The 27,532-nt window shown below is 46.2% G+C and overlaps 1 protein-coding gene across 1 annotated transcript in view; it reads left to right on the top strand.

The window, feature by feature from the left end:
* Positions 1–27,532, top strand: part of LOC123765604 (probable glutamate receptor) — a gene marked incomplete at its 5' end in the record, with an annotated part of 131,960 nt that overhangs the window by 42,711 nt on the left and 61,717 nt on the right. Inside the window, 2 exons of the mRNA XM_045754280.2 lie at positions 24,149–24,239; positions 26,874–27,174. Of these exons, the coding sequence (XP_045610236.2) occupies positions 24,149–24,239; positions 26,874–27,174 (392 nt within the window). The remainder of the gene's footprint in view (positions 1–24,148; positions 24,240–26,873; positions 27,175–27,532) is intronic.

The following is a 27,532-nucleotide window of genomic DNA, read 5'->3' as shown; positions in this document are numbered from 1 at the left end:
TATATATATATGTAGATATAAAATCGGAGATACGTAAGTTCTATTCAGTTGTGTATTTGTGAACTAAAGTCTTTGAAAATGTAATAAGTTTTACGAAACGCGCCCGTGTCGCGTCAGACTAGAAATAAAAATGAATTTTGGAGAATTGATTTTTGATTTACCTCCAACAGTGAAGCGTAATGTACGAAAGATTGAGAAAATTCGTGTTAGAATTATTAATCTTACTTTTTCGGTCATATTTAATAATATATGTCTACAGGAAAGACTGCTACCAAAATATACTAATATTAAAGCGCACGACCCAGCAGCAAGGAATCAAGCCTTCACAATAAAATATCGCCAGGATCTGATTCGTGATCAGATATACAAGGCAGAGAATGAAATCAAAGACAACAAAACGCAACTACTTCATGCTACAAACGAGTGGAGAAATAGCAACATCGACCATAGTATCCGTACCCGCATTGAACAACACCTCGACATCCTCACAGACCAACATCACCTCAGCACTGAAACAAGGATTATCAAGAAACTAACAACATTATATGGAGGACCTATGGCAATTCCACGACCAAGAGATGGCTTCCTGAACCTTGCAGGAATTAACCTCACTGAGGACCAAGTCACTCTCCTAAATCTGGGCATAAACTGTCATGTTATGTCCAGACCGAGTGAGATGGCCCGGAAAGTAGAGTTGGAAATTCTGTTGGACGACATATTCGACCTCGAGACACAAAAGAAGGTCACTACCAAAGATACCTTACAAGCAGAACTTATTGCAGAAGGAGGAAAGAATCGAGGCAATTACAGAAGCACCATACTGTCCCCCGAGCTCAAAGCGGCAGCTAAAAGCCTTCGTGAGAACAAGGAGATAGTTGTCAGGAGAGGTGACAAGTCGCCAATATATGTCATTCTTAAAAAAGAATGAATATCTGGCGAAAATGAACATCATACTCTCTGACCAAACTAAGTTCCAAAGGGTAACGAAGGACACTACAGCCGAATTAAAAGCAAAGGTCAACAAACTGATCGAAACTGTGAACGCCAAGAAATCCGGACTCCACCTGCCAAAGATCATTGGGGAATATAAACCTGGATATGCGTATGGAAATGTCAAGACACACAAGCCTGGAAACCCACTTCGGCCAATCATTAGCCAGATACCCACACCCACGTACAGACTGGCGAAGCGACTCAACGGCCTGCTGACTCCTTATGTTCCCTGCGCCTTCAGCCTGAAGTCTCCAAAGGAATTTGTTGACTTACTGCGGGGCACACGGGCCACAGGGATTAGAGCCTCGTTGGACGAAGATTCGCTGTTTACCAACGTACCTGTGGACGAGACAATCGGGATGATAGCCGACAGAGTGTATCGTGATCCAGCCTGTACTCCTCTTGACATACCAGAAAATATTCTGAGGAAACTACTCCAAGCTTGTACTAAAGAAGCACCCTTCTTGAGCCCGGATGGGCACATGTATAAGCAAGTAGATGGGGTCGCCATGGGTTCTCCCCTAGGTGTCCTGTTTGCAAACTTCTACATGGGTACCATCGAGCAAAAAGTCTTAGTCGACATGAACTTGAAACCGGCCATATACTGCAGGTATGTTGACGACATTTTCACACAGGTACCTGATGTCAGACATCTGCAGGAGCTGAAGGAGACATTTGAGCAGAGTTCCGTGCTGCGTTTCACTTACGAGATGGAAAAGGATGGGAAGCTGCCCTTTCTAGATGTAACAGTCATGGAAAAGAGCGGAGGTTTCCACACTGTAGTCTACACTATGGAAACGAACATAGGAATGTGCCTAAATGCCAACAGCGACTGCCCAGACAGGTACAAAAGGAGTGTTGTTAACGCATATGTCGACCGTGCTCCCAGCCACAGCTCAGAATGGAAGCAAGTCGACGAAGAACTCTGTAGGGTAAGGCAGGTCCTAGTCAACAACGGCTTCTCCAATGGTTTCGTCGAAGACATCATAAGAAGGAAAGTGAAACGCCATGCAACCTCTGGAGACAACACAACACCTATACCCCCTATTAGACTATTTTACAGGAACCTCTTTTCCACAGCTCATAAAACGGAGGAAAGGGTCCTGAAAGATATTGTTAATAGAAACGTTATCCCTACAGAGAAAAATCAGAGGATACAACTGACGATTTACTATAAAATCAGAAAAACGGCCAGCCTACTCATGAGAAACTCTCCAGACACAAAACAGAACGCTTTAAAAGAGACTAACGTCGTCTATGCCTTCAAATGCCCTCTTGGGGACTGTAAGCTCCAAAAAAAAACAGTATATAGGCAAGACAACATCTCTTTCTAGGCGTTTAACGATGCATAAGCAACAGGGCTCCATTAAGGAACATATAATCTCTTCCCGCAACCAAACCATCGCCAGAGAAATCCTAGTAAACAACACAGAAATCATCGATTGATACAGCGATAGCAGGCGGCTTGACGTTTGCGAGGCACTACACATCAAGAAGTCAACACCAGCAATCAACAGCCAATTAATGCACAACTATATTCTACCCACCTCAAGACTCCGCTCCAATATAGAAGCATCAAGAAATATGGACCAATAGGCTTTCTACAAACACTTCTATTCAATACCCATTGTTTCGTGTTCTGTCTTGTGTTGATGAAATTAATACCCTATTAATGCCACCTAACCCCATCCACCTCACTAAAATGTAGATATAAAATCGGAGATGCGCAAGTTCTATTCAGCTGTGTATTTGTAAACTAAAGCCTTTGAAAATGTAATAAGTTTTACGAAACGCGCCCGTGTCACGTCAGACTAGATATAAAAATGAATTTTGGAGAATTGATTTTTTATTTACCTCCAACAGTGAAAGAAATGTACGAAAGATTGAGAAAATTCGTGTTAGAATTATTAATCTTACTTTTTCGGTCATATTTAATAATATATGTCTACAGGAAAGACTGCTACCAAAATATACTAATATATATATATATATATATATATATATATATATATATATATATATATATATACTATATGGTATATATATACACTATATTGTCACGCGCTGTGGGGAAATTCCAGGCAGCTAATCTCTTTTTCAAATTGACTTTAATAAAATAAAGTTATGTCTTATTTATTTTTTCTTAGTAAGTAAGAATTAATTGAGTGGATTTATATACTTGTAAACTGCCAGAAATCTTCTTACACACTATTGGGAGGGACAATTGGTAGCCTAAACCACTTTGTTATGGCTCCTACTTAAACTACCAATTGTTTACCTTTTAACTTGTTATAATTCAGTATACCACTTATGGTGGTCTAATCTACTAGTAATACTAATTAAAACTACTAAGATTAATACAAAATGGCTTAGCTGTGCCAGTAGTGAGGGCCCGGTAAGGCGTGTAGGTGTATCCTCCAGATTGGGTGTGGCCCTGTGCCTCCTGGTGCCACGTAATGGCGGCTTGTGGGAATGACAAAGCTATGCAAACAATAGTAATGTGTATGAACCAACTGTCTGCTCAACTTCTTGATGTTCCTCTCACAATTTACCTGTATGGGATGCAAGGAATTAATCAAAGTTCCCTAAACATATCAATTACAGGTATGACATGAACTGTGAGGGTTGTAAATGGGGTGTACACGTACATGTGGTTTGGGTTGTTCATACATTATGACCGACTTATTTTTATAAATGAATAAATGTGCACATTATAATTCAGATACAAAATACTTGATAAGCCGGATACAGTCGTTGTTAGGCTGTGTTGCTGGTGTTGACACGTAAATGGGGTGTCTAGCTGTTTACACCAGCTAGCCAAGACAGCGTGGTGGCTGCTCTGTTGTTGTTATGCTCTGATGCGGGAGCCTCCCTCCCAGTCGGGCAACGCCCTCATGCTGGTTCCTCTCTCAAAAGTAATTTTACATTAACAAGGGAACCTAGCTACAATACGGTGTCCATAATTATATTCAGTCTTATTGAATACTTTTTTGTTAACTCTAGATACTAAACTAGTCTATTGACAATGTTTCATAATGTAAATATACGATGACATCCATGAAGTCACGGAGTCGATGACGTCACGGAGTCTCCCATTTTCCATCCTGAAGGGATTACAGACTAAGGGAGACTGTGTTATATGTGTGTGTGTGTGTGTGTGTGTTTGTGTGTGTCGGTTTCCCGACACGAGCCACTCACCTTGGCCTTGTGTTACATGAAGTTACAGTTAAACATCGGGGGATCGTGCTACTGATCATATAACCTCACACCGTGGGTGTTCGCTCCCTCCACTAGGGTATCACACATCACCCCCAGGGAGCTCTCCTAGTCATGCCTCAAGTCTGGTCACCACTATTTGACCTTGGACCGAAGGGGGAGAGGAGAAGGCCTAGCCCACACTGCTAAGCTCAATCCTGCAGTATGTGACTCCCCTACTTGGCCTGCCCACCTATGAGTGCAAAGAATTTGCCGGACTTCCGGCCGTAGCCTTACTTCCACCTCTTACCTTCTGATCGCTAGCTGGATAATTCTCTCTGCGTCCCAGCATCGCCGTTAGTTCGAATATAATATATTTACAGCAGCCTAGGACCGTACTATGTGCTGCCAATTCTAGAATTCAAATGTACAGTCATGTTGCCATCTCTGGGTCACTCTCTAGGGAATGCCAGTACCAGTGTTCAAATCTAATGCCGTGTTACCAACACAGGGTCTTTCTCTATGTCATGCCAGTAACTGTACAGTATAATCATATGTCATTTATCCACAAATGTCAATGAAATGGAGGTTACACCAAAAGCAGTGATAAAATAATAAGTAAGTAAGTAATTATCAAAAGAAGGCACCAAACCGGGAAGGCTATGTAGCACCATCAAATACGCAAAATAATCAGAGGGCGCTAAATATCACCAAGGATGCCAATACGAGAACAAAAACGCATAAGGCGAACGATATCAAAAGTATCCGAGTCACCAAGAATTCTATCGAGGGACAGGTGACCGCGAGGGGCGGTCGGAAAGCAAGACACACGCTCGTCCTGGAAGTCAGGACATTCAAGAAGGACATGCACGACTGTAAGAGGGACAATGCAACTAGGACAATAAGGAGCAGGGCGGCGCTCCATCAAGTGACCATGGGTTAAGCGAGTATGGCCAATACGCAACCTCGCTAGAGCTGTTTCCCACCGCCGGTTACGGTGGAAGGAGGACGGCCACGAGGAAACACAACATTTAAGAGTACGTAGCTTGTTACCAGTAACAGACAACCAAGAAGCCTGCCAACGGGTAAGGACTGAGGAATGGATAACCGGGTAAAAGTCGGAATACGGAATGCCTTTACGAGAGATGGGACAAGAGCGGACAGCTTCCTTAGCGGCAGCATCCGCACGCTCATTTAAAGACACGCCAATATGGCTGGGAACCCAACAAAACTCAACCGACTTAAATTTACTGTGAACGAGAAACAGCCAATGCTGGATCTCGACAACTACCGGATGAACTGGATTAAAGCACCCGAGAGCCATGAGGGCACTACGAGAGTCAACAACAACCACAAAGGAAGACTGACAACGAGAAAGCAGGAGACGAAGAGCATAGAGAATAGCAGAAAGTTCCGCTGTAAAGATGCTAGTCTCCGGAGGCAAGCGACACATATAAGTGCGATCAGGAAAAACAACAGAGTAGCCAACACCGTCCGCTGACTTAGACCCATCGGTGAAGACAGAAACGGAGCGGGAGTGAGAAGAAAAGTGCTCGAGGAAAAGGCGTTTGAGAACTGTAGGAGGGGTAAAAGCTTTAGTGATGCGAGTCAAGGATGTACAAAACCGCGGAAGAGGGACCCTCCACGGGGGCAAAGAAGGAACAACACGAGGAGAAACATCAGAAATACGAACGGAAAGAGAATCCTGCAGGCGAGATAACCGGACAGAAAGAGGGAGGTGGTGAAGAGGAACAGGAACCGCAGGAGGGGTAAAAGTTAAAGCACGACAGAGACGAGAGGAAGGATGTTGCAAGGACCGCGCAAGATACCGAAGACAGTAGCGATCACGGCGGTCCTGGAGAGACAGGAAGCCAGTGTCAACATACAAGCTAAGGACGGGAGTCGAACGAAAGGCACCAGAACTGAGGCGCAACCCAGTATGGTGCAAAGCATCAAGACGGCGAAGAGTAGAAGGAGAAGCAGACGAGTAAGCAGGGCAACCATAATCGAGCTTAGACAGGACGAGAGAGGAATGTAAAGCAAGGAGAGTGCGCCTATCTGCCCCCCAAGAAGTATGGGACAAGACCCGAAGGAGGGTAAGGGACTTAGAGCACTCAACACGGAGGTAAGAGATATGGGGAGACCAAGACAAACGAGTGTCAAGGAATAACCCCAAAAGCTTCGCGGAATCTTTGTATTCAAGGGGATGACCATAAAGTGACAAAGAGGGACGAAGAACAACCCGTTTCCGCGTAAAAGTCATGGCACAAGTCTTAGAAGTAGAGAACTTGAAGCCATGACCTGTGGCCCAAGACGACACGGCATCAATCGCAAGTTGAAGCCGGCGTTGAAGGAGAGGCGAATCATCACCCTGACAACAAAGGGTAAGATCATCGACATAGAGAGCGGAGAAGACACCAGAAGGAAGAGAGGAAAGAAGACCATTGAGGGCAACCAGAAAAAGAGTAGTGCTCAGAACACTACCCTGGGGCACACCTTCGTATTGCTGAAAAGGGGGAGAGAGAGCGGTACCAAGGCGCACCCGAAAGGAACGACAAGAGAGGAAGCTGCGGAGAAAGAGAGGGAGATGACCACGAAGGCCAAAAGAATGAAGTTGAGATAGGATATGATAACGCCAAGTGGTGTCGTAAGCCTTTTCTAGGTCAAAAAGGACGGCAACAACGGAGGTCTTCGCAGCAAAAGCAGTACGTATATAGACCTCCAAGTTCACCAGGACATCTGTCGTGCTGCGGCACTTGCGGAAACCAAATTGAGAAGGGGAGAGGAGGTGATGGTGTTCCAGGAACCACATCAGACGAACGTTAACCATACGTTCAAAGAGTTTGCAGACACAACTTGTGAGAGCAATAGGGCGAAAGTCCTTAGGGGAAGTACCCAGAGACCCTGGTTTGCGAACAGGGAGGACAACGGCATCGAGCCAGTCCTCAGGGACTGACGACGACTCCCAGATCCGATTATACAGACTCAGTAAATACTGAGACGTGCTCGGAGGGAGATGGCGAAGCATCTCATAATGAATACCATCGGAGCCCGCCGCCGTAGAACCGCAGAGGGCCAGGGCAGAACGAAGTTCAGAGAGAGAGAAGGGATCATTATAGGGAAGCTGAAGATGAGTGCAGAAATCTAAAGGACGAGACTCAAGGACAGGTTTACGAAGAAGGAAAGATTGGGGAAGATGAAGACCAGAGCTAACAGAAGAAAAGTGGGAACCCAGTTCAGAAGCGACCTGCAACGGGTCCGCCACAAGAGCATCATGGAGGTGAAGGACCGGTGAAACATCGGGAACGAACTTACCCGCTATCTTGCGGATACGCTTCCAGATCTGGGCCAGAGGGGTTTCGGACGTAATTGTCGAGACATAAGAAGCCCAACATTCACGTTTAGCCGTACGGATGGCCCTACGGGCCACCGCACTCGCTTTCCGAAAGAAAAGAAAAGAATCGGTCGTCTGCCTACGGCGGTGCTTCTTCCAGGCTGCACGCTTACAGCGGACAGCCCGAGCACAGTCCGCATTCCACCAGGGAACGCACTTCCGTGGACCCCGAGAGGAAGAGCGAGGAATAGAGCGGAGGGCAGCGTCGAAGACAGTGTCATGAAAAAGGAGGAGAGCGCGAGAGAGGGGCAGAAGGGAGAGGTCAGAGAGAGTAGCACTGAGGGAAAACAGGGTCCAGTCCGCCTATGCAAACTGCCATCTAGGGAAAGAGAGGGAAGGGCGAAAAGAGAAAAAGGAAACAAGGATGGGGAAATGATCACTTCCATGGAGGTCATCAAGAACCTGCCATGTGAAATCTAAGTAAAGAGAAGAAGAGCAGAGAGAAAGATCAAGACAAGAAAGGGTGCGAGTTCGAGAGTCCAAATGAGTGGGCTCACCAGAATTCAGAAGAGACAGGGAAGAAGAGAGGAGAAACGGCTCAAGGAGGCGACCCCGGGTATTCGTCAGAACGTCACCCCAAAGAGAATGACGACAATTGAAGTCACCCAGCAGGAGCACAGGCTCCGGCAAGGAGTCTAGGAGGTGTTTCAAATCAGGAAGAGAGAGCGGGACACTCGGGGGGAGATAAATGGAACAAACTGTGTACCATTTCCCCACAAAGATACGAGCAGCAGAACAATGGAGAGGCGAAGGAAAAAGTAAAGGAACAAAGGGAACATCAGCCCGAATCAAGAGAGCAGAAGAATTAGAAGCCCCAGCAATGGCTGGGGGGGGGGAGAGAAAGGAATAGCCACGAAAACGACCAGGACGAGCACCAAGCATCGGCTCCTGGAGACAGACACAAAGGGGCGAAAACCGCGAAACCAGAAGTTGGAGTTCGAGGAAATTGGCGTAATAACCTCGAACGTTCCATTGAAGAATGGACAACGACGAGAAGAGAAAGGACAAAAACAGAGAACAAGGAAGAAACAAAGGCGAAAGACCAACAGAGCACGTTAAAGAATATCAGGGTCGGGATCAGGGTCAGCAAAGTCAGGGTTAGGGGGCATGGGTAAACTGAGCAAAGACGGAGGGAAGGAAACGGGAGAACAGATCAGAGGTGGGCGGGCAGGGTCCGGAGGAGGAGGAGGAGGAGACAACGGAGAGGAGCAGTCAAGGACAGCAGCAGGAAGAGGGGGAGTAGAAAGAGAGGAGAGCACCCCAGCAAGAGCAGCAACCGAAAGGGAAGCAGGGGCCAAAGAAACCTCCATAGCAGGAACAGGGGGCGCAAGCACTGAAACGGGAGTGGAAGGAGCAACAGAGCCAGAAGGAGGAGCTGAGGAAGAAAGCGAAGCCTTCTTACCCGCCGGGGAAGAGGAAGGAGAGGAGCCAGGCTTACGCTTCTGACTTAAAGAGACCGGCGTCCCAGCAACTACGTACCGGGCAACGGATTCCAGTGTCTCAACAGGAGAAGCCGAACGAGAGCACACACGACGGCCGTTAGGAGAGCGATGGACATCCGCCCGCACCGACAGGCGGCGGGGAGAGCCGATAGATGGAGGAAGAGGATGGGAAGGAGGATCGGAGGGGGACGAGGAAGGAGACACAGAAGACACGACAGACCGGGTAGAAGGAAGGGGAACCCCAGACAGAGGACCAGGAGGAGGATCCTTCGGGAGAGAACCCAAAGGGACAGAGGAGGGGGCAGTGGGCGCATCAGGGTCCAAGGCCTGGAAACGGTTGTGAGTCTGAGGAAGGCGGGAAGGACGAGGAGAGGAAGAGCGCAACACGCGAGCATAAGAGATATTAGCATAAGGCGGGAGCCGGCGAACCTGGCGCCTCGCCTCAGGAAAAGATAAACGCTCCCGGTGCTTCAAGTTGAGGACGGCTGCCTCAAGCTTGTAATGGACACACGCACGGGAGAAGGTAGGATGGGCCTCACCGCAGTTGAGGCAACGAGCCTGGGGAGAAGCGCACTCCGACTTAGAGTGACCTTCGCCACCACACAAAGGACAGAGAGAGACAGTCCCGGAGCAGCGGAGGGCACCATGCCCAAACCTCCAGCACTTGTTGCAGAGCCGAGGAGAAGGAATGTACTCCTGGACAGAGCACCTGGCACCAGCAAGAATGACAGAGGGTGGAAGGGTCCTACCATCAAAGGTAATCTTCACAACCCGGAGGGGTTGACGGCGACTACCACGAGGGGGACGAGTAAACGTGTCCACCTGGAGAATAGAATGGCCCTGGGCAGCGAGGATATGTCTAATATCGTCGTGGCAGTCGCGTAGGTCCCGAACACCGGTCGCAACATGGGGCGGGAGCAAAATAGTGCCAACACTGGCATTCAACTGGACGTTCTTTGAGACCCGAACGGGGGTCTCGCCAAGGCAGGATAAGGCAGCCAAGCGGGAAGCAGCATCCTGAGAAGGAGCAGCAACGACACGCGTACCGAGACGAGTGGGGTTAAAAGTAATGGAGGCATCCACGGAATCAATGAGATGTCGATGAAGGGAGAAATCGTCAGGAGGCGCAGAACAAGAGGGAGGAGATCAAAATATTTGGCCCACGAAGCGGGACCAAACAAGGCTTGATAGGTAGCAGAACTGGAAGGAATCGAGCGAGGGCGGCCGTGACGAGAACGGCGGTGAGAACCCCCAGAGAGAGAGGGGTTAAAAGGCGCAGTAGTAACAACGAGAGAAGGAGCCGCGCCAGGGGACGAGGCAGTCACCACTGGGGGCTTGGGGCTCGACCCAACCACAGAGGAGGGAGGGGAGCCAGGGAAAGGAGTCAGAGAGGCCAAAGGAGGAGCAAGGTCGGGGCCCAATGCAGCGGAGGCTACAGAGCCCGGTCTTCCAATACGGACCGACTCGGGGGCTTGGTCGCCCACCCCACGAGCCTGAGAAGGTAAACCAGAAGAAGCCGAAGCAGGGGTAATCATCTTGACGAAAGAAGAATTCACTCACGAATGTGCCCCCACACCCACCATGGAGCCACAATTAGAGGCAGGACACCCAACAAGAAGCTATCGCCGATCTTGTCGGGGCCTCCTAGGGGTGCGTCGTGAGTATACGCCCCACAAACGCCACCTTAAGAAACCGACAGTCCGTCGAGATCGGGTTCAGTGACGAAGTGGGGATTGACAATAAAAGGTTCCCCTCGCTCTCGACGTCGGGTACTGCAGTTCTACGGGTGCAAGAGTATGCCTCCTCAAGCACCCGGGCGTCAAAATAGAAGAAGTCCAAGGGAAGAACCAGAACGAGCAAAAGGTCGGCAGGAAACGGCAAGCAGATAGGAGAAGAGGGGGGAGAAAAACGAAACAGAAGGAAAAGGAAAAGATGCCCAGCAGAATTGGAGAGGACGGCAGCAGGAGCACAAGGCTAGAAAAGGACAGGACTGTCCCAAGGAGCATCACACTCCGGCAGCCGCCCACCAAGCCCCCACACGGCGACAACGAGCTGAGCGGGGAGGGGGATAAAATAATAAAAGTTTACTCAAAGTAAACTACAAACACACGAGGTGTATATGTAGACTTATGGAAATAATAATAATATTGGTGACAACAACGCTCCTCTGGTGGCTGCCGACAGCTCTCATCAGCTGTCGGCAGCCAGCTGATACAGAATTCATCAGCTCGCATCAGCTGATGAATTAAAGCGATTACTGGCCCCCTTCACTGGGGCGGCTCCATCAGCGTCGCTCCTCAGTCCTTCACAAGCCGGCCACACGCTTTCTTCACCAATCAGTAGAATGATTTATACGTGCTGTCCCACAGCCTAATCTACTCCTATGACTTATGTGCACTCTAATAAATGCCTAAGCATAACAATAGGCCTATCTTGTCTAACAATCAAGGGAAATGTGGGTGGGAAAATTATCTACCTTAACATATTCTGTCCTCAGACGCCTGGGCTCCAGTCGCCGTTCTCTGGGTACTCCGTTCCTTACGTCGTTCCTCAGCGTTCCAGATGTCACCAGTTCCACCAGTCCGTATGCGTCGTGAAGATCCTTGTCATCTCCGTGCTCATTCCCTGAGTGAAGTTCCTAGGCGTTGGCTCGTCCAGTCGTCACTGCACACGTTGTTCCCTCAAGCACTCCTTTGCCGAGACCACTCACTCATCGATCAGAATGCATCTTCTCACTTCTGAGTTCCTAGTAGGCGTGACCCAATCACAACAGTTCTGAATGCTTTGGGGTTCCACTGACGGCGAGTCACACTCCTCTGGCCGTTGTAACTCCCTCTCAACTTCTCCAAGACTAATCAGCTCACGGTCCACGGCGCCCTTACACGGCTGAAATAGGCTTCCTCGTACTTCCCTGAAGTACTGTAGTCCTTGGTAGTCACTATATACTTGTCAGGCTGTGTATATCCACTTAAGGAAGCTTCTAGACCTCAGAACTCGAGAGCTCAATTAGCGCACATTTGTTTTCAACGAAGCACCAAGTATCTCTGAGCGCCTGTCGCTCTGCAGGCGGCGGGCTAGGTTTCCATGTGACGTCACAGATCCAGAGGCGGGTTCTGATTGGTCAATGAAGTCATGTGACCTCAGCCAGCAAATCACCGACCGGCGGGCACTGCACACAAAATGGTGGATTTGCAGGCCAGAGGACGCCATTTTGTTGTACCCAGGGCACGACTTTTCCACTTCCCCGCAAATTTACAAATGCAAATTTCTCCCCAAATAAGCAACCATTTTGGTAGCCTCGTACCTCAACAGATTCCCTGTGTCTCAGAGAACCTGCAGGTAAGCTGATAGGACTCTTACAGCTGGCATATAGGAGAAACTGGAGGGGACACCGTCCCCTCCAGTTATGTGTGTTTGTGTGTGTAAATTACGAAAATTAACACGTGATAAAAAATGTGACAGTGTCAGACCATGGAGGACTTTAGTACTTAAGTACTAAAGTACTTAAGGAAATTCCTGTTTCAATTCTTCCTCCGTGGTCGGACACTGTCATATATATATATACTAGCTGTATCTGCCATTTTTTTTTTTTTTTTTTTTTTTTTTTTTTTTTTTTTTTTTTTTTTTATAAAAGAATACACAATGTACAAAACAGACACCCGCCGAACAAACAAGTTATGAACATACACAGGACAATATAACAAAGGAAGTAAACCACGGATACACTAAACATACCCAACAAAAACCAAGAAAGAAAACACATGACACAAGGCACAAAAAAAAAAGAGAACCCAGAAACGGGGACAGTATGTACCACAAAAAACAGAACACGTCATTAATAGCACACAATAGAAATAACATAAAACATAGGCACATCCACACAACCTTAAGTACAGAAATACAAAAGGAGAACGCACATACAAGCCCAGCCCTACAACCCAAACACAGGTGCATAAAAGTATAGAACAACAGGCCTCCGAAACCCCTAAGAGGCAAAATTACAAAACTACATTAAACAAAAAACATGGAAATACATACATTGAAAGTCAAACAGAAATAACTGAGTACATTTCTTTTTTCTTACTCCGTTTCCTCAAGCATAATTAAAAAGACATAATACAAAGGCAGAACACAAAACAAATCAAGAAAGAACAGATAAATAATACATAAATAGCACAAGGCAAAGTACATGGCACATAAAAAAAGAGAAATAACAATCAGTAATGGCAAAAAAACACTCATAACACAGGAACAGTAGTACATGAAAAGGGGGGAGGGGGGGTAGGACAAAACATAACCCGGGCACCCCAACCCCCCCCCCCCCCCACACAGAAAATCACAAAAGACAGAAGAGGCACGCTCCAAAGACAGAGGAGCACATAAGCATACATACCATAAAGAACAAAAATGCACAAAACATAAAACCCATACAAGGCAAACAAAAAGGCCCACGCAGGAGCCAGGGAAAACATAAAAACCACACCCACACACAAGCACACCCAAACGAACACACACCCACAGGAGCAACCACAACAGAACAAAACAACCACAACCACACACACACACACACACACACCCCGCCCAACCCCCGCCGAGGAGGCCCATCGGAGGACCGGGGACCGAAAACAAACCGGAACAAGACCCACCCAACCAACCCACAGCCAACATCCACGAGCCCAACCCACGACCAATCACTCAAAAGCAGCCCCACGAACATACGCACCAGTAAACCAACCACAAAAATCATCCGGAAAAGCACGCTGCAGCCACCACCAGGTGAACCGTAAGCGCCCTCTCAAAAACCCCAAAACCCTATCAACCCCATAACCCTCCCTCCGGCCAACCCACACACAATACACATAGTCAGCGACAAGAAGACAGAGCGTATTACGCACCCGTCGAGAGCCCCGCGGAAAAGACAAAAACAAAAACGGCAAAAAACCACCCCGACATCCCGGCCCACAAACCACGGCCAACACAGCACGAAACCAAGCAAGCAAACCACTCAGCCTCTCACAAAAATAGAAAACATGTAACTGAGTTTCAGGCAAACCACAGTGGACACATGCGTCAGAGGCACGCAAACCCAGCATGCACAACCGGTCATTTGTCGCCAACGACAAATGTAACATGCGAAACAACAACTCCCGCTGCTGCGGCGCCAAAAACCGCTCCCCTAACGCCGCCCACACCTCCCCCCAATCCCAACACGGGAATAAAGACTCCACCCGCGGCTGAACACGACAAAATAGAACCCCATAAATCGCCTTCACTGAGAGAGACATATAACCCGGACAACGACAGACAGCCCGAAGAATGTCTACCGCCCAGGAGTAAACAGGAGGGGTACAAAAGGCCACCTCCCGACAAACACCGCAATCCACCAAAAAACTAAACCGGACCGAACAATAAAAAATACACAAAGCATTGAGCCCCCCACCCAACGCTAAACCCTGACGCAACGAGACCCAGAACAGCGCCCGAGCCCTGGTAAACACATCAGGAATACCAACCCCACCTTCCCGCACCGCTAACACCAACGTCGAGCGACGAACCGGGTGGTAACGACCACACCACACGTACCTATAAACCTGACGTTCCAACCCCAGAGCCAGCCGGCGATCTAGGGGGAAACACCGAGCCACGAACCAGACACGTGACAGAACTTTACAAGTAACAAGCAACGCCCGCTGATAAATTGTTAACAGGCGCGCAGCCAACAACCCAACCGCAACACCAACACTACGAGAAACCACACCCCAATTAAATTCCAAAGATCTCTCGTAAGAAGCGAACCAGGTGATCCCCAGAACTCGCAGAGAGGAGACCACCGGAAACCAAGACCCCTCCCACACAAGGCGAGAGGACCACCCACCGATACCCATAAGACCAGATTTGGCACGATTGACCTGGGCCCCAGTGGCCAACTCAAACCTCTCAACCACGACCTGGACAGCCCGAACAGAACCAGCAGAGGCCACGAACAGGATGGTATCATCCGCAGAACCGCAGATGGGTAACCGAAGATCAGAAGGCAGCCGGGGGGGACGGATCAACGCACAAGCCTTGACCGCCCGAAAAAAAGGCTCCTGAAAGAGCACATAAAGGAGCATGGAAAGCGGACAACCCTGCCTCACCGAACGGCGGACAGGGAAAGGAGCACTCAAGAACCCATTGATGCAAACCCGACTGCAACACTGAGCGTACAACATACGCACCCAACGAACAAACAAAGGCGGAAAACCAAGCCTCTCTAACACACGAAAAACAAAAGCTAACGAAACACGGTCAAAAGCCTTAGACCAATCCAGGCAAAGCATCGCTGCAGACAAGCGAGAGCCCGACACGGACAGAAGCACATCCCGAAATAACGCATTGCACTGCAGTAACGAGCGACCTGGAACACCACAAAACTGTTCCACGGAAACCACAGACGCAACCACACGGCGACACCGACCAGCTAAAATCTTGGACAGGATCTTATAGTCCACATTCAACAAAGTAATGGGTCTCCAGTTCGAGAAGAACCGCAAATCGCCCGGCTTCGGGAGCAGCCGCACAATCCCAACGCACTGAGATACAGGCAGAACGCACCCCCGGAGGCAAGTCCGGACCACCGCCAAAAGAACATCACCCAACACATCCCAAAAGGCAACATAAAACTCGACAGGAAGACCATCCGAGCCCGGCACCTTCCCGGAACGAAATGACCTCACCACACCGAAAAGCTCCCCCAACGAAACATCTTCCTCCAAACCAACACAATCAGCAGCAGACAACCCCGGAGCACAACCACCCAAAAAACCTTCCGCAATCGCGTCGTCCCCTACCACCTCCCCATAGAGCGCAACCAACTCTTGCCGCACATAATGCAACACACCACCGGTGTCCGAAACAACAGACCCATCCGGCCTTTGCAGAGCCGTAAAAAGAACACCGTCCCGCGCAGCCTTCACCTTCCCTAAAAGATAAGGAGAGAGCCGTTCCCCGTCAACACGTTCACTCACACGAGCACGCACACGAACACCCTCGGCCCACTTATTCCGCAAACCACAAATACGCTCCTTACACTCCGCAATCTCCCCAAAACAGTCAATCCCAGCATTGTACCGCACATACAACCGCGAAAGCCTCGCCTGGAACAACCGCAGCAACCCAAACCTTCCAGCAGCCTCACGTTTGGCAGCCACCCGAAAAAACAACCGACATTGCTCCTTACACCACTCCCACCAATCTAAAACAGAAGGAAAATCACACCGCCGGGCGAGAACCCCGACCCACCAAACCCGAAACTGCCCACAAACCCTCGGAGAACGCAACAACCCACAATTCAGCTTCCACCACCCCGCGCCGACCCGTACCTGACTGGGCACACCAACCCGGACCACCACGAGACTATGGTCCGAGAAAGCAACCGGGACAGTGTGGAAAGCAAACACAGAACACCCCCCGCCAGTAACATACACGCGATCAATCCGTGAACGCGCCCCATGCGCAGCAAAGGTAAAGGACAACTCGCTCCCATAGAGCACAGCAGCATCCTTGAAACCGCAAGAACGCACCACCTCCAGCAGCGCACCCGAGACATTCTGCGGGCGGGCGCTACTACAGTCCCGCGCACTCGTCACACAGTTAAAATCACCACCAAAAACCATACTCCGCGTATCATGACGCAGGAAAGGGAGAAGCCCCACCCGAAAAAACTCCTCCCGTTCCCGACGGCGAGCCACCCCCGAGGGGGCGTACACCGTCAGGAACGGAAGAACGACCCCCAAAAACTCAACCCTCACAAACAAAACCCGCCCATCTTCATCCATCTCCGTGTGAAGCACGGAGAAGGAAGCCCTCCTAGAAAACAACATAAGCGTCCCCCCGAAGGACGTCCTCGGCGGGTTGAGCACAACATGAAAATGCGCACTTAAACACTGCAGCACAGACACCTCACGAACATTATGCTCCTGGATCAGAGCCACATCCACACGCTGCTCCTGCAGAACATCCAACAGGCCCAACTGGACCCCAAGATCATTCAAACCACGAACATTCAAAGACGCACAGACAACAGAGGGCGCCATCGGGAGAACCTCAGGACACCCCCAACCCAACGCGTCCCCCAGGGGACACAACCGCACCCGCAGCGGGAGCCACATCCACACCACCAGGCTCAACCCCCTGCCGCACCCTGGAAGACGACCGGCCAGGAACCGCCTTCAAAATCACAGGAGATACACCATGCGAAGAGGGCGCCCCAGGCGTCGAGGACACCATCCACAGTTTTTCCACTTCCTCCGCTGCCCCGAGCCCGACACCACGCTCAATGCCCCGCTCATCCCCAGATCCTGCTTCCGAAGGGGGAGGAGGAACCACTGGAGAAGCGGAGGGAGGAGCACCAGCCAAAGGCACACCACCCGAAGCCTCGATCCTCTTCCCAGGGGGGCCCCTGCTGCGCGACCGATCCCTCGGAGCGCGCTTTCGTCGAGGAACAGAAGAGCCCAATGCAACCACAGGAGGCACAGCACAAGCGACAGCAGGCGGCTGCGCCACGGCACCAGCATCAGGAACACCGCTAGGCCGGCCGTCAGGAGACACAGTATCAACACCGCCCCTGGCCTCGGGAAGCACACTGGCCACTGCACACGGGTCGCCCTCCGGCACTACACCACACACGTCGGATTGCAAGGAGACACTCGGGTCGCGATGTACCTCCGCCGCCACCAGCATAGGCGCACCCGAAGCAGGAGCCGCGAGAGCATCAGAGTCAACAGACAGAGCAGAGGACCCAGCAGCAGACGGAGAGGTAGGGACAGCTGGGGACGACGCCTCCAGAGGCACATCCACAGAGCCCGGGCCCGCTGGGGGCGCCCCAGCCTCCGGCAGAAGTGGAAAATCATCCGCAATGAAAACCGATGGGTCCTCCGGGCGAGGGGCACGGCAAGCTGCAGCGAAATGGCCTACCTCACCACACCGGAAACAGGAGCGAGTCTGCCCCTGGTAGAACACACGCACATAAAACCCACACACAGCCACCCGAGAGGGAATAGCCCCAGAGAGCCGCATGCGCAAAGTACGGGCACCCATACGGAGCCCCTTCAGGCGCCCACTAAGCAGACAGGCATGACGCTGCCCCACCACCTCACCATACCGACGGAACGCAGCGGACAGCTCCTCCTCAGGAAACTGCACCGGCGCACCATGAACGCTCACATACGTCAGGGGGCCCCACGGATCGGAGACCTCCACCGTCACAGCAGAACCTGGAAGTACATGCGTCCGTGTACCCCATCGACGCACAAACAGCTGATACACCTGCGCCGAGGAGAATGTCACCGCCACCCGGGTAGGGGAAAGTTTCTCAACACCGTAGAGATCTTGGTACTCAACACGCATGACGTCCATAAGGGCAACCTCCACCAAGGGCCAGTCAATGGGGGCCGAGAAATCAAGCCGGGCGGTGTCGACCCGGCGAACACGGCCACCACTAGTCGACGCCATGACACCCGCCAGGCCCCGGCCAACGGCCGCACCACACCGTCAACAAGACGACCACCACGCAGCAGGTACAGGTCAACACTGACAGCCCGGGCCGAACGTCAGCGCCCTCCGGTAGCAGAGCGGCGAGTCCACAGTGTCAGACCATGGAGGACTTTAGTACTTAAGTACTAAAGTACTTAAGGAAATTCCTGTTTCAATTCTTCCTCCGTGGTCGGACACTGTCATATATATATATACTAGCTGTATCTGCCATTCGTTGCTGTGGCTCAGTCTGGTTAAATGGAAAAGAAAGAAAACCAGCATCATCATGAGCATCACACCAGAAATAAATACAGTTTTGATATTCCTAGAGTACGACTTAATCAAACCAGAAATGCTCTACAAATCAAGGGGCCCAGAATGTGGAATGACCTTCCCAACCATGTTAAAGACAGTACCTCTCTCAACCAGTTTAAGATAAAAACTAAACACTACCTAATAAATTCCCTGTAACCTACCTCACTCCTCTATTGTCAACCCATGTCCGTTATTTTCTTTTTTTTTAATCAACACTGTTTGTCAACCTATTGTATTTGTGCTGCTTTTTCAGTCATGTTCCCCCTTTTTTTTATCTTTATTTGTATTTGTTCTCAACACTTTTTGTTCTTTATGCTCAATTAGTATTAAGTTCTAGATATTAATGTTTTTCTTGCCCGAAACGCATTGCGTAATAGTGGCTTTAGGCATTGTATGTACTAGCTCTATCTATATATCAATCCATTAATGTAACATCACTTGTATGTATATACCTTACCTGAATAAACATCTGAATCTGAATCTGAATCTGAAAAGAGAAAATTCACATTTCTAACATGTTTCATTTCACAATGCTTGTGGGTATACAATATTTTCTTCTTGTTCCACAGTCTGTGAAGATATAGAGATTGTCTGATTGCCGACTCTAGAACACGCAACATATAATTGTCCATGTGAGAAGCAATCCGTGTCTAGATCTAAACCGCATTATTCTAAAGATTGGCCTTGAACTTTGTGGATGGAGATTGCAAACGCCAATCGAATTGGGAATTACAATCTCTTAACTTGAAATGGCAAATCCGTTGGAATCATAGGAATGTGAGGAATGAGGACATCTTCACCTTTAAAAGGTCCTGTCAAGATTGTTGCTTCTACGACGTTGGTGAATAATTTTTTTTACTGCAAGCTGCGTGCTGGTGTCAAGCTTTTGCTGGTTGATATTTCGTAACGTGATATGCCGATTTTTAATTGCAGTTCGTGCGGTGGTGGTATTCCTGGCAGATAGAGTGAATAAAAAATTCTATTGATAATTAACCACTTCATCTGCTTCCACCACAGTGTCAAAGGACTTGTATGTGACTGCCTTGCTTTGTATGTTAGACTGAATAATATTTTTAAATTCTTAAACATCTTTGTTCTTGGCCGCAAGAACAGCTCTTTCACTCAGCCAATCGTGATTCTTATAATTGGTTTGAATATTGGGAAATACTTTTTCAATCAATTCTTCTGTTGATGTCACTAAATTCTAGATGTTATGAGGCAATGAAATTCGTCCTGAGGTAAGATCAACCGGCACGTTTCCGTTCCCAATTTCCAGAAATTGATGTGAGAATATCTCAGCTGATGAGTCGTTTTGCAGTTTGACACGCATATTTGTAGTTAATTTTAACGTGGCGCCACAAAGTAGAGTATTTCAGGCAAGCATTTATTTCGTCCGCTGGTGTCGATCGAGGAATTACAGGTAATGTTTGCATGAAATCTTCTGCAAGCAATATTAATGCATTCCCAAATGGTCTGATATTTCCACGCAAATCTTGCAATGAACGATCAAAAGCCTCAAGCGATTTTTTGAGGGCCATTGTGCATTCATCCCAAACAATAAGTTTACATCTCTGCAATACTTTTCGTGTGCCGGATGCTTTGGAAAGGTTGCACGTGGGAGTTTCAATGAATTCCATGTTCAATGGCAATTTCAAAGCCGAAGTAGCAGTTCTTCCACCTGGTAGCAATGTCACAGCTATTATGGACAATGCAAAGAGCTAAGGTTAAGCCATTTTGGGATCGAAATGCTGCCAAAATCAATCTAATTAGAACAGTTCCTCCTAGCACACCTAAGAAGATTTCTCCAAACCTGTTATTGACAGTTTGAATTATTTGATCGTAAATGCCTTTTCGCTCAAGCGTTAGCTTAAGAATATTTGATTGCACATGCGATAATAGATGACCCGTGTTGTAATTTTGTTCACGACGCAATTCTACATTGAATGAAGCAGCTGCAGATCGATTCGGTGATGGTATTCCCAATTGAATGAGAACTTTGTTTGCGATTTCAAAGCACAAAATCTTCAATCATTATCAATACTTCGTTGTAGATTTCTGCTGTCAAATTCATGTTCATATTTGAATTTTCCTTGCATATTCGACGGACAATATCTTCAGCCATGTGTGATTTGTGTTTCTCCCATACTCTGTTGGAGATGATGGAGAGCCGGTGGTCAATATGATTGCAAACAATGCACGAATTTGACTTGGATATGACGTGTTGGACGTGGCATTAATGCATACATCCCAGTGGCGGCTGCTCTCAAATAAATTCAGAGCTTGAGATGCACTACGGAAAGTGGCATGTGTTATGCCACTGACAAATCTCAATTCCTGGAAATACGTTGGACCGGGGACATTTATCAACAGCTTGCAAAGAAAGAGCATTCATTTTTATTAGAATGCATGGTGTACAGTCTGCCTATCGTAGTTAGTTTGAATATGCCAGGTTGTCCGTCGACTCGCTCTCCTCGTTTACGTCGTTTAAATGATTTTCTACTGGCATTCCATGTGTAATACGTAGGCACTTCCGAATACAACAATGTTTTCGCAAATGTGTCATTTTGACATAACGTGAAGAAAGCAGTTACCGTTGTAGCTGGTGGAGTTGTTGTACATTTGCAGCTGTAAAATAAACATGTTATACATTTTCAGGTTTTAAAACAAAAACAAAAAATGCTAACGAAATATTTAAATCCAAACGTCGCTGAATCGACACAGCTCAATTTCACCATCAATTGCACTGAAAAATAAGAACAGTTAAAAAATGGAAAGAAAAATAATTAAAGAAGAAACAAATAAGCTATACCCACGAAATGAATGGTATGGTAAAAACACAGCTCAATTCCAATGTAATGTCACACAAAATAATTAAATCAAAATGAAAATAACTTAAAACCTATGAAAATTCAATATATCAATGTAATCGGAAACATTGAAATTGAATCGTAACATATCTTGTATATCGTATGTTGCTCTTACGTGCAACAGATGGTGCTGTTTTACAAAAAAAAAAGCATGATTTTACCTGTCACAGGTTTGGCATCTAAATAACTTAAAATAAAAAAAAATGAAAAAAAAATGAAAATAACTTAAAACCTACGAAAATTAAATATATCAAAGTAATCGGAAACATTGAAATTGAATCGTAACATATCTTGTATATCGTATGTTGCTCTTATGTGCAACAGATGGAGCTGTTTTACAAAAAAATGCATGATTTTACCTTTCACAGGTTTGGCGTCTAAATATTAGGTATATCAAAACACGCACGTATTCGAAAGAAACGTTGTGTCAAAATTTCAAAGCAATCGGTGAAGAACTTTCGGAGATTACAGTATGTGTATGCTCATACGTCCTACAGATGGCGCTGTTTTTCAATAAAGCATGTTTTTTCCTATCACAGGTAAGGCATGTAGATATAGTAGGTATATAAAAACACTCATCTATTCGAATGCAATGTTGTGTCAAGATTTCAAAGAAATCGGTAAAGACGTTTCGAAGATTTTCCTCACTTGAAAAACTCAGGAAAAACACAGCTTTTCAAAAAAAACTAATTTTTTCCTGTCACAGACATGACATCTATATAGTATTTATATAAAAATCTGCTCGGATGCACTCGGATTTTAGTGGGCCATTGTACATTCATCCCAAACAATAAGTTTGCATTTCTGCAATACTTTTTCCATGCCAGATCCTTTGGAAATGTTGCACGTGGGAGTTTCAGTGAATTGCATTTTCAATGGCAATTTCAAAGCCGAAGTAGCAGTTCTTCCATCTGGTAGCAATGTCGCAGCTATTCCAGACTATGCAAGAGCTAAGGCAATGCCATCTTGTGATCAAAATGCTGCCAGAATCAATCTAATTAGAAAGGCTTTACCAGTTCCTCCTAGCTCATCTAAGAAGAGTTTTCCAAGCCCGTTATTGACTGTTTGATTTATTCGATTGTAAATACCTTTTCGCTCAAGCGTTAGCTTGGGAATATTTGATTACAGATACGACAACAGAGCACCCGTGTTGTAATTTTGTTCACGACGCAATTCTACATCGAACGAAGCAGCAGCAGATCGATTCGCATTTCCAACTGATTGAGAACTTTGTTCGCGATTTCTGAGCACAAATCTATAATCATTATCAACGCTTCGTTGTAGATTTTGCTGTGACATCCATGTTCATATTTCAATTTTCCTTGCATATTCGACGGATAATATCTACAGTCATGTGCAATTTATATTTCTCCCATAACTCTGTTGGAGATGAAGGAGAGCCGGGGTTCAATATGATTGCAAACAATGTACAAATTTGATTTGGATGTGACGTGTTGGACACAAATTTATGCATACATCACAGTGTCGGTCGTTCTCCAATAAATTCAGAGCTTTACATGCACTACAGAAAGTGGCGGGTGTAACGACATTTACAAATATAAATTTCTGGAAAGACGTTAGACCGAACATATTTACCAATAGCATGCGAAGAAAGAAGCATTCATCTCGATTGGGATGCACTGTAAACAGTCTTCATATCATTGTTTATTTGAATATGCCAGGTTGTCCGTCGACTCGCTCTCCTCGTTTGCATCGTTCAAATGATTTTCTACTGGCATTCCATGTGTAATACGTAGGCATTTCCGAATTCAGCAGTGTTTTCGCAAATACATCATTTTGACATAACGTGAAGAAAGCAGTTAACGTTGTAGCCGGTGGATTCTTAACAGTTTGTTTCACATTTGCAGCTGTGAAATAAATGTGTTGTTCATTTTCTTGTTTTCAAAACAAAAACAAAAAATACTAACGAAATATTTATATTCAAACGCAGATCAATCGACACAGTTCAATTTCACCACCAATTGCACTGAAAAATAGGCAGAATAGTTAAAAAAAATGAGCTGAAAAACAATGAAGAACGAAACATAAACTATAGGCATGAAATACATGGTATGGTAAACGACACAGCTCAATTCCAACGCAGTGTCACACTAAATAATTAAATCAAATTGAAAAAAAATAAAAATCTTCGAAAAATTGAATTTATCAATGCAATCAGAAACATTGAACTGGAATCGTAACATGGAAAAAACATAGGAAAAGGTAAGATTAATAATTCTAACACGAATTTTCTCAATATTACTTATATTTTTCTTCACTGTCGGTGGTAATAAAAATATTAAATCTCCAAAATTATTTTTTTTTTTAATTTTGGAGAATTTATATTTATATTATATATATGTATATATGTAATAGTTGTCGTAAGAGTTATTATGGCCATATATATTTGTGGGTTTTCTTTCCTCTAGGTACAGCTACATGAGGCCTCCTGATGGATCTTGGGGCATTAAGCGTGACGATGGTACCTGGTCAGGAATGGTGGGGATGGTGATTAGACAGGTAAATGAAGCATATATGGAATTAATCTCAATAAAGCAAACGTATATGACTATTAATAAATATAGTTGATAGTTATAAAAAGTTGAAGATAATAAACTTATTTATCTACATTTGTGATAAGTTATATGACGAGTTTATAGATGGTAAATCATTATGAGTATATAATTTTCTGAAACGACTGCAACTGCATGCAAGAACACCAATCCCAATGGTGGTCGGTCTGCAAGCTTTAAATTAACATAAATTGCTCTCTGCGGTTGCGAGAGGAACCGCAGAGATTTGCTGTATCTCATGTGGAGAGGGTTGTCACACAACAACCAATTTCCAGACGAGCATGCAGGTGTCTCTTTCACTGGGTCATCAGCCTTGTTCCAACGAGTAAATGTAATTTTAGATATATAACTAAAAGTGAGTTCTCAACTCATATTGATGTTATTTAGTCTTGGTAGGCAATAGGGTCTCAATATACCCGGAATCTTTAACGGGAAGTTAAACAGAATAAGTGCGGGGGCAGTACTTAGGGAAATGCTGATGTAAAACCTCTGTTATTAATAACAGGTTTATTCATTAAACTTACTATTACACAGGGAGCTTGACAATACATTAGTCAGAACATCACAAAAAACTATGCAAAGCATAGACCCGAATGGTCCCTATGGCCGTGAGGAGACAGTGCGTCTCTACCCACATACATAATGCACTGTGAATTAACTGGACACTTGTGAGCACTCTGACACTAACTGCATGCGATTCTTGCAGTAATGAAAATGACATTGATTGGAGTTACAACAGGGTACTCGGGTAATACAAAACAAACATGTAATGCACACCAAAACAAACATGAAATTCAAAACAAATCAAACATGAAAGCGACAAAAAAACAAACATGAAATGCACAACAAAACAAACATGAAATTCACAACAAGACAAACAATGACAATAATGCACACAGCAGTATAACACAATGATTAATCCACGTCACTGAGACAATAACAAATCACAGAAATAAACTCTCGCCACCGAGACCACAATAATTCTTTGAAATAGACACAAATCACAGAGACAAGAATAAATCACTGCAATATCACGTCACTGAAACTCTAAATTTACGGTGTAGGTTAATATTCTTATTCTGCGAACGATTCTTTTAGTATTGTTCTTTCACCTTGAACAGGTGTGCAAAGTATTCCAAAGCAGGTAAACGTCTTAACACTTCCAATTGTTCTAATCTTCACCTGTTGTGGGCTGGACTAGGAAATATACTTATTTGATCGGTTAATCACTGAAATCAACAGAAAGTAACACTAGAAAAATGGTACAGCTTTTGTACTTACAGTAGGCAGGTTCATTCCTACTGTATTCATTCCTACTGTGAATTCTTGATTCATTCACCTGTAATTCACATATCCCTAACAGATGAATGATGACCTTCCATTCACGTTAATGTTGCTTGGTGTAGCTGGGATTGATAAATGAGTAGATTGTCGTCTCTCCTTTCTGTCCCCTCAAATGCTAACGAAGATGGTTGAAAATGTGCGGATACTCGTTGACGTAATAGATGCCAGTTACATGTACAAGCAGCGGGATTGGAGCGCGAAGCTGAACTTGACACAACACTCATATGAAACAGACTCACGAGGGCTCATTCAAAGACTCACAGACTCACGGTGGATGTTACAAAAAACATAGAGTCAAGAAGTACATTAAGATTTACCCCACTCGGTCTAGAAACCAAGTGGCATTGATTTGAATAGAGAAACTTTAAACCCTTCACTATCAGTTGATGAATTAGAGTAAACACGATCGCACTCTAAAATAGTCCGTTGCACATGGTTGGAGTCATTTGATGTGGCATAGCCAAGTTCAAATGATGCATAGACAGTAGTCTCTCTTTCCTTTCACCTCAAACACTACTGCACGTTGCTGAACGCCATTATTATATCCTTGCACATTTAACGAATGTGAATTCCAGGAGCAAAACGATGCTTCGGATTTACACGTTGCTTAGCAAGCTTTCCCTTATTTCAACAGTACGGTAAAGGAAGACAGAGAGCAGTCATGTACAGATGCCTAATCCAAATGACAATCCCAAATGCAGGTTGACTAGTTCTTATGACATCATGGAAAAGCATTCATGGAGGTTGGGAGACGTGACTTCCCACTGATCGTGTGATCTGACTCTTCTCACTCGGGCCCATGGAAAGTCACTCTGTCTCCTCTGTCTCCCATGACTGTGGAACACTGAGCTTTAATGAGGACTTTTATAATATTTCGGGTAGATCAGGAACTTGGCATGCAACCAGCCTTGTAATACCACTGGTCTACAATGCCAGAGGGGACATCAATAGATACCCAATTTGGCAGACCTAGGTCCCAGACAAGAGGAATAAGGACAGTGCCCCAAGAAATGTGTAATCTGGAAATTCTATGCTCATTTACATCTCGTGTGCACTCACTTGCACAACTTAAGAGAGTCGTGAAATCCCATCCCCCCACAAACACTACTGACTAGTTCACTGATAGTATCATCAAGAATACCAGTCATACACTTTGTATCGCTCATGTTTTTCATCAGCTATCAAACAATATTCATTCTATTGATTATGTGCTTTGATGTTTTTTTCCAACATATAGGAAGTAGACGTAGCAGTCGGCCCGTTCGGTGTTAGTGGAATCCGTGCTGAAGTGGTGGACTTCACAGAACCAATCCTAACTGACTACTTTAGGATGCTGGGAGCCCGCGGCCGGCCGGAGGTGGACCCCTGGGGCTTCCTGTTCCCTCTGGAGCCGGTGGTGTGGGCGGCCATCCTGGCGGCGCTGCTGGTGCTGCCTCTGACGGCCTTCCTCATGTCTTCTTGCTTCTCACTCAGGACCGTCAGCCAAAAACAAAAGTTTTCGCCAACATCCGCTTACCTTCGCATATTGTTGAATCAGAGTAAGTTGAGATATTTTATATATGTTATAAAGATATTTAGGTCCAAGTTCAAGTAATTTAATAAATTATTACTTCAATATGAACCTGGCGGTTTCCTAGTCTCTATTTCCCACTATGCCAACCGCTAACTCTCTTCCATTATCCCCATATTCATCATCTCTCTCCAATCTCCCCCTCTCCCTCCTCTCAACCAATTTTCCCTGGTCCCAACATTTCTATCTCCGTCTCCTCCAATATCCCCTCCCACTCACCTGCTCATCCGTGACTCATGAGGGTTAGATTAAATTTCTTTCTTTCATTAAAAATGTTGTTGAAGGTAACACACTAAATCAGATCGCAACCTCTCCGAATATTCATT

Source organism: Procambarus clarkii, chromosome 30 (assembly GCF_040958095.1).
Source record: "Procambarus clarkii isolate CNS0578487 chromosome 30, FALCON_Pclarkii_2.0, whole genome shotgun sequence".
NCBI classification, from domain to species: Eukaryota; Metazoa; Arthropoda; class Malacostraca; order Decapoda; family Cambaridae; genus Procambarus; species Procambarus clarkii.
Note: the sequence above shows the minus strand (reverse complement) of the source record. Positions and strands in the feature narration are given on the sequence as shown.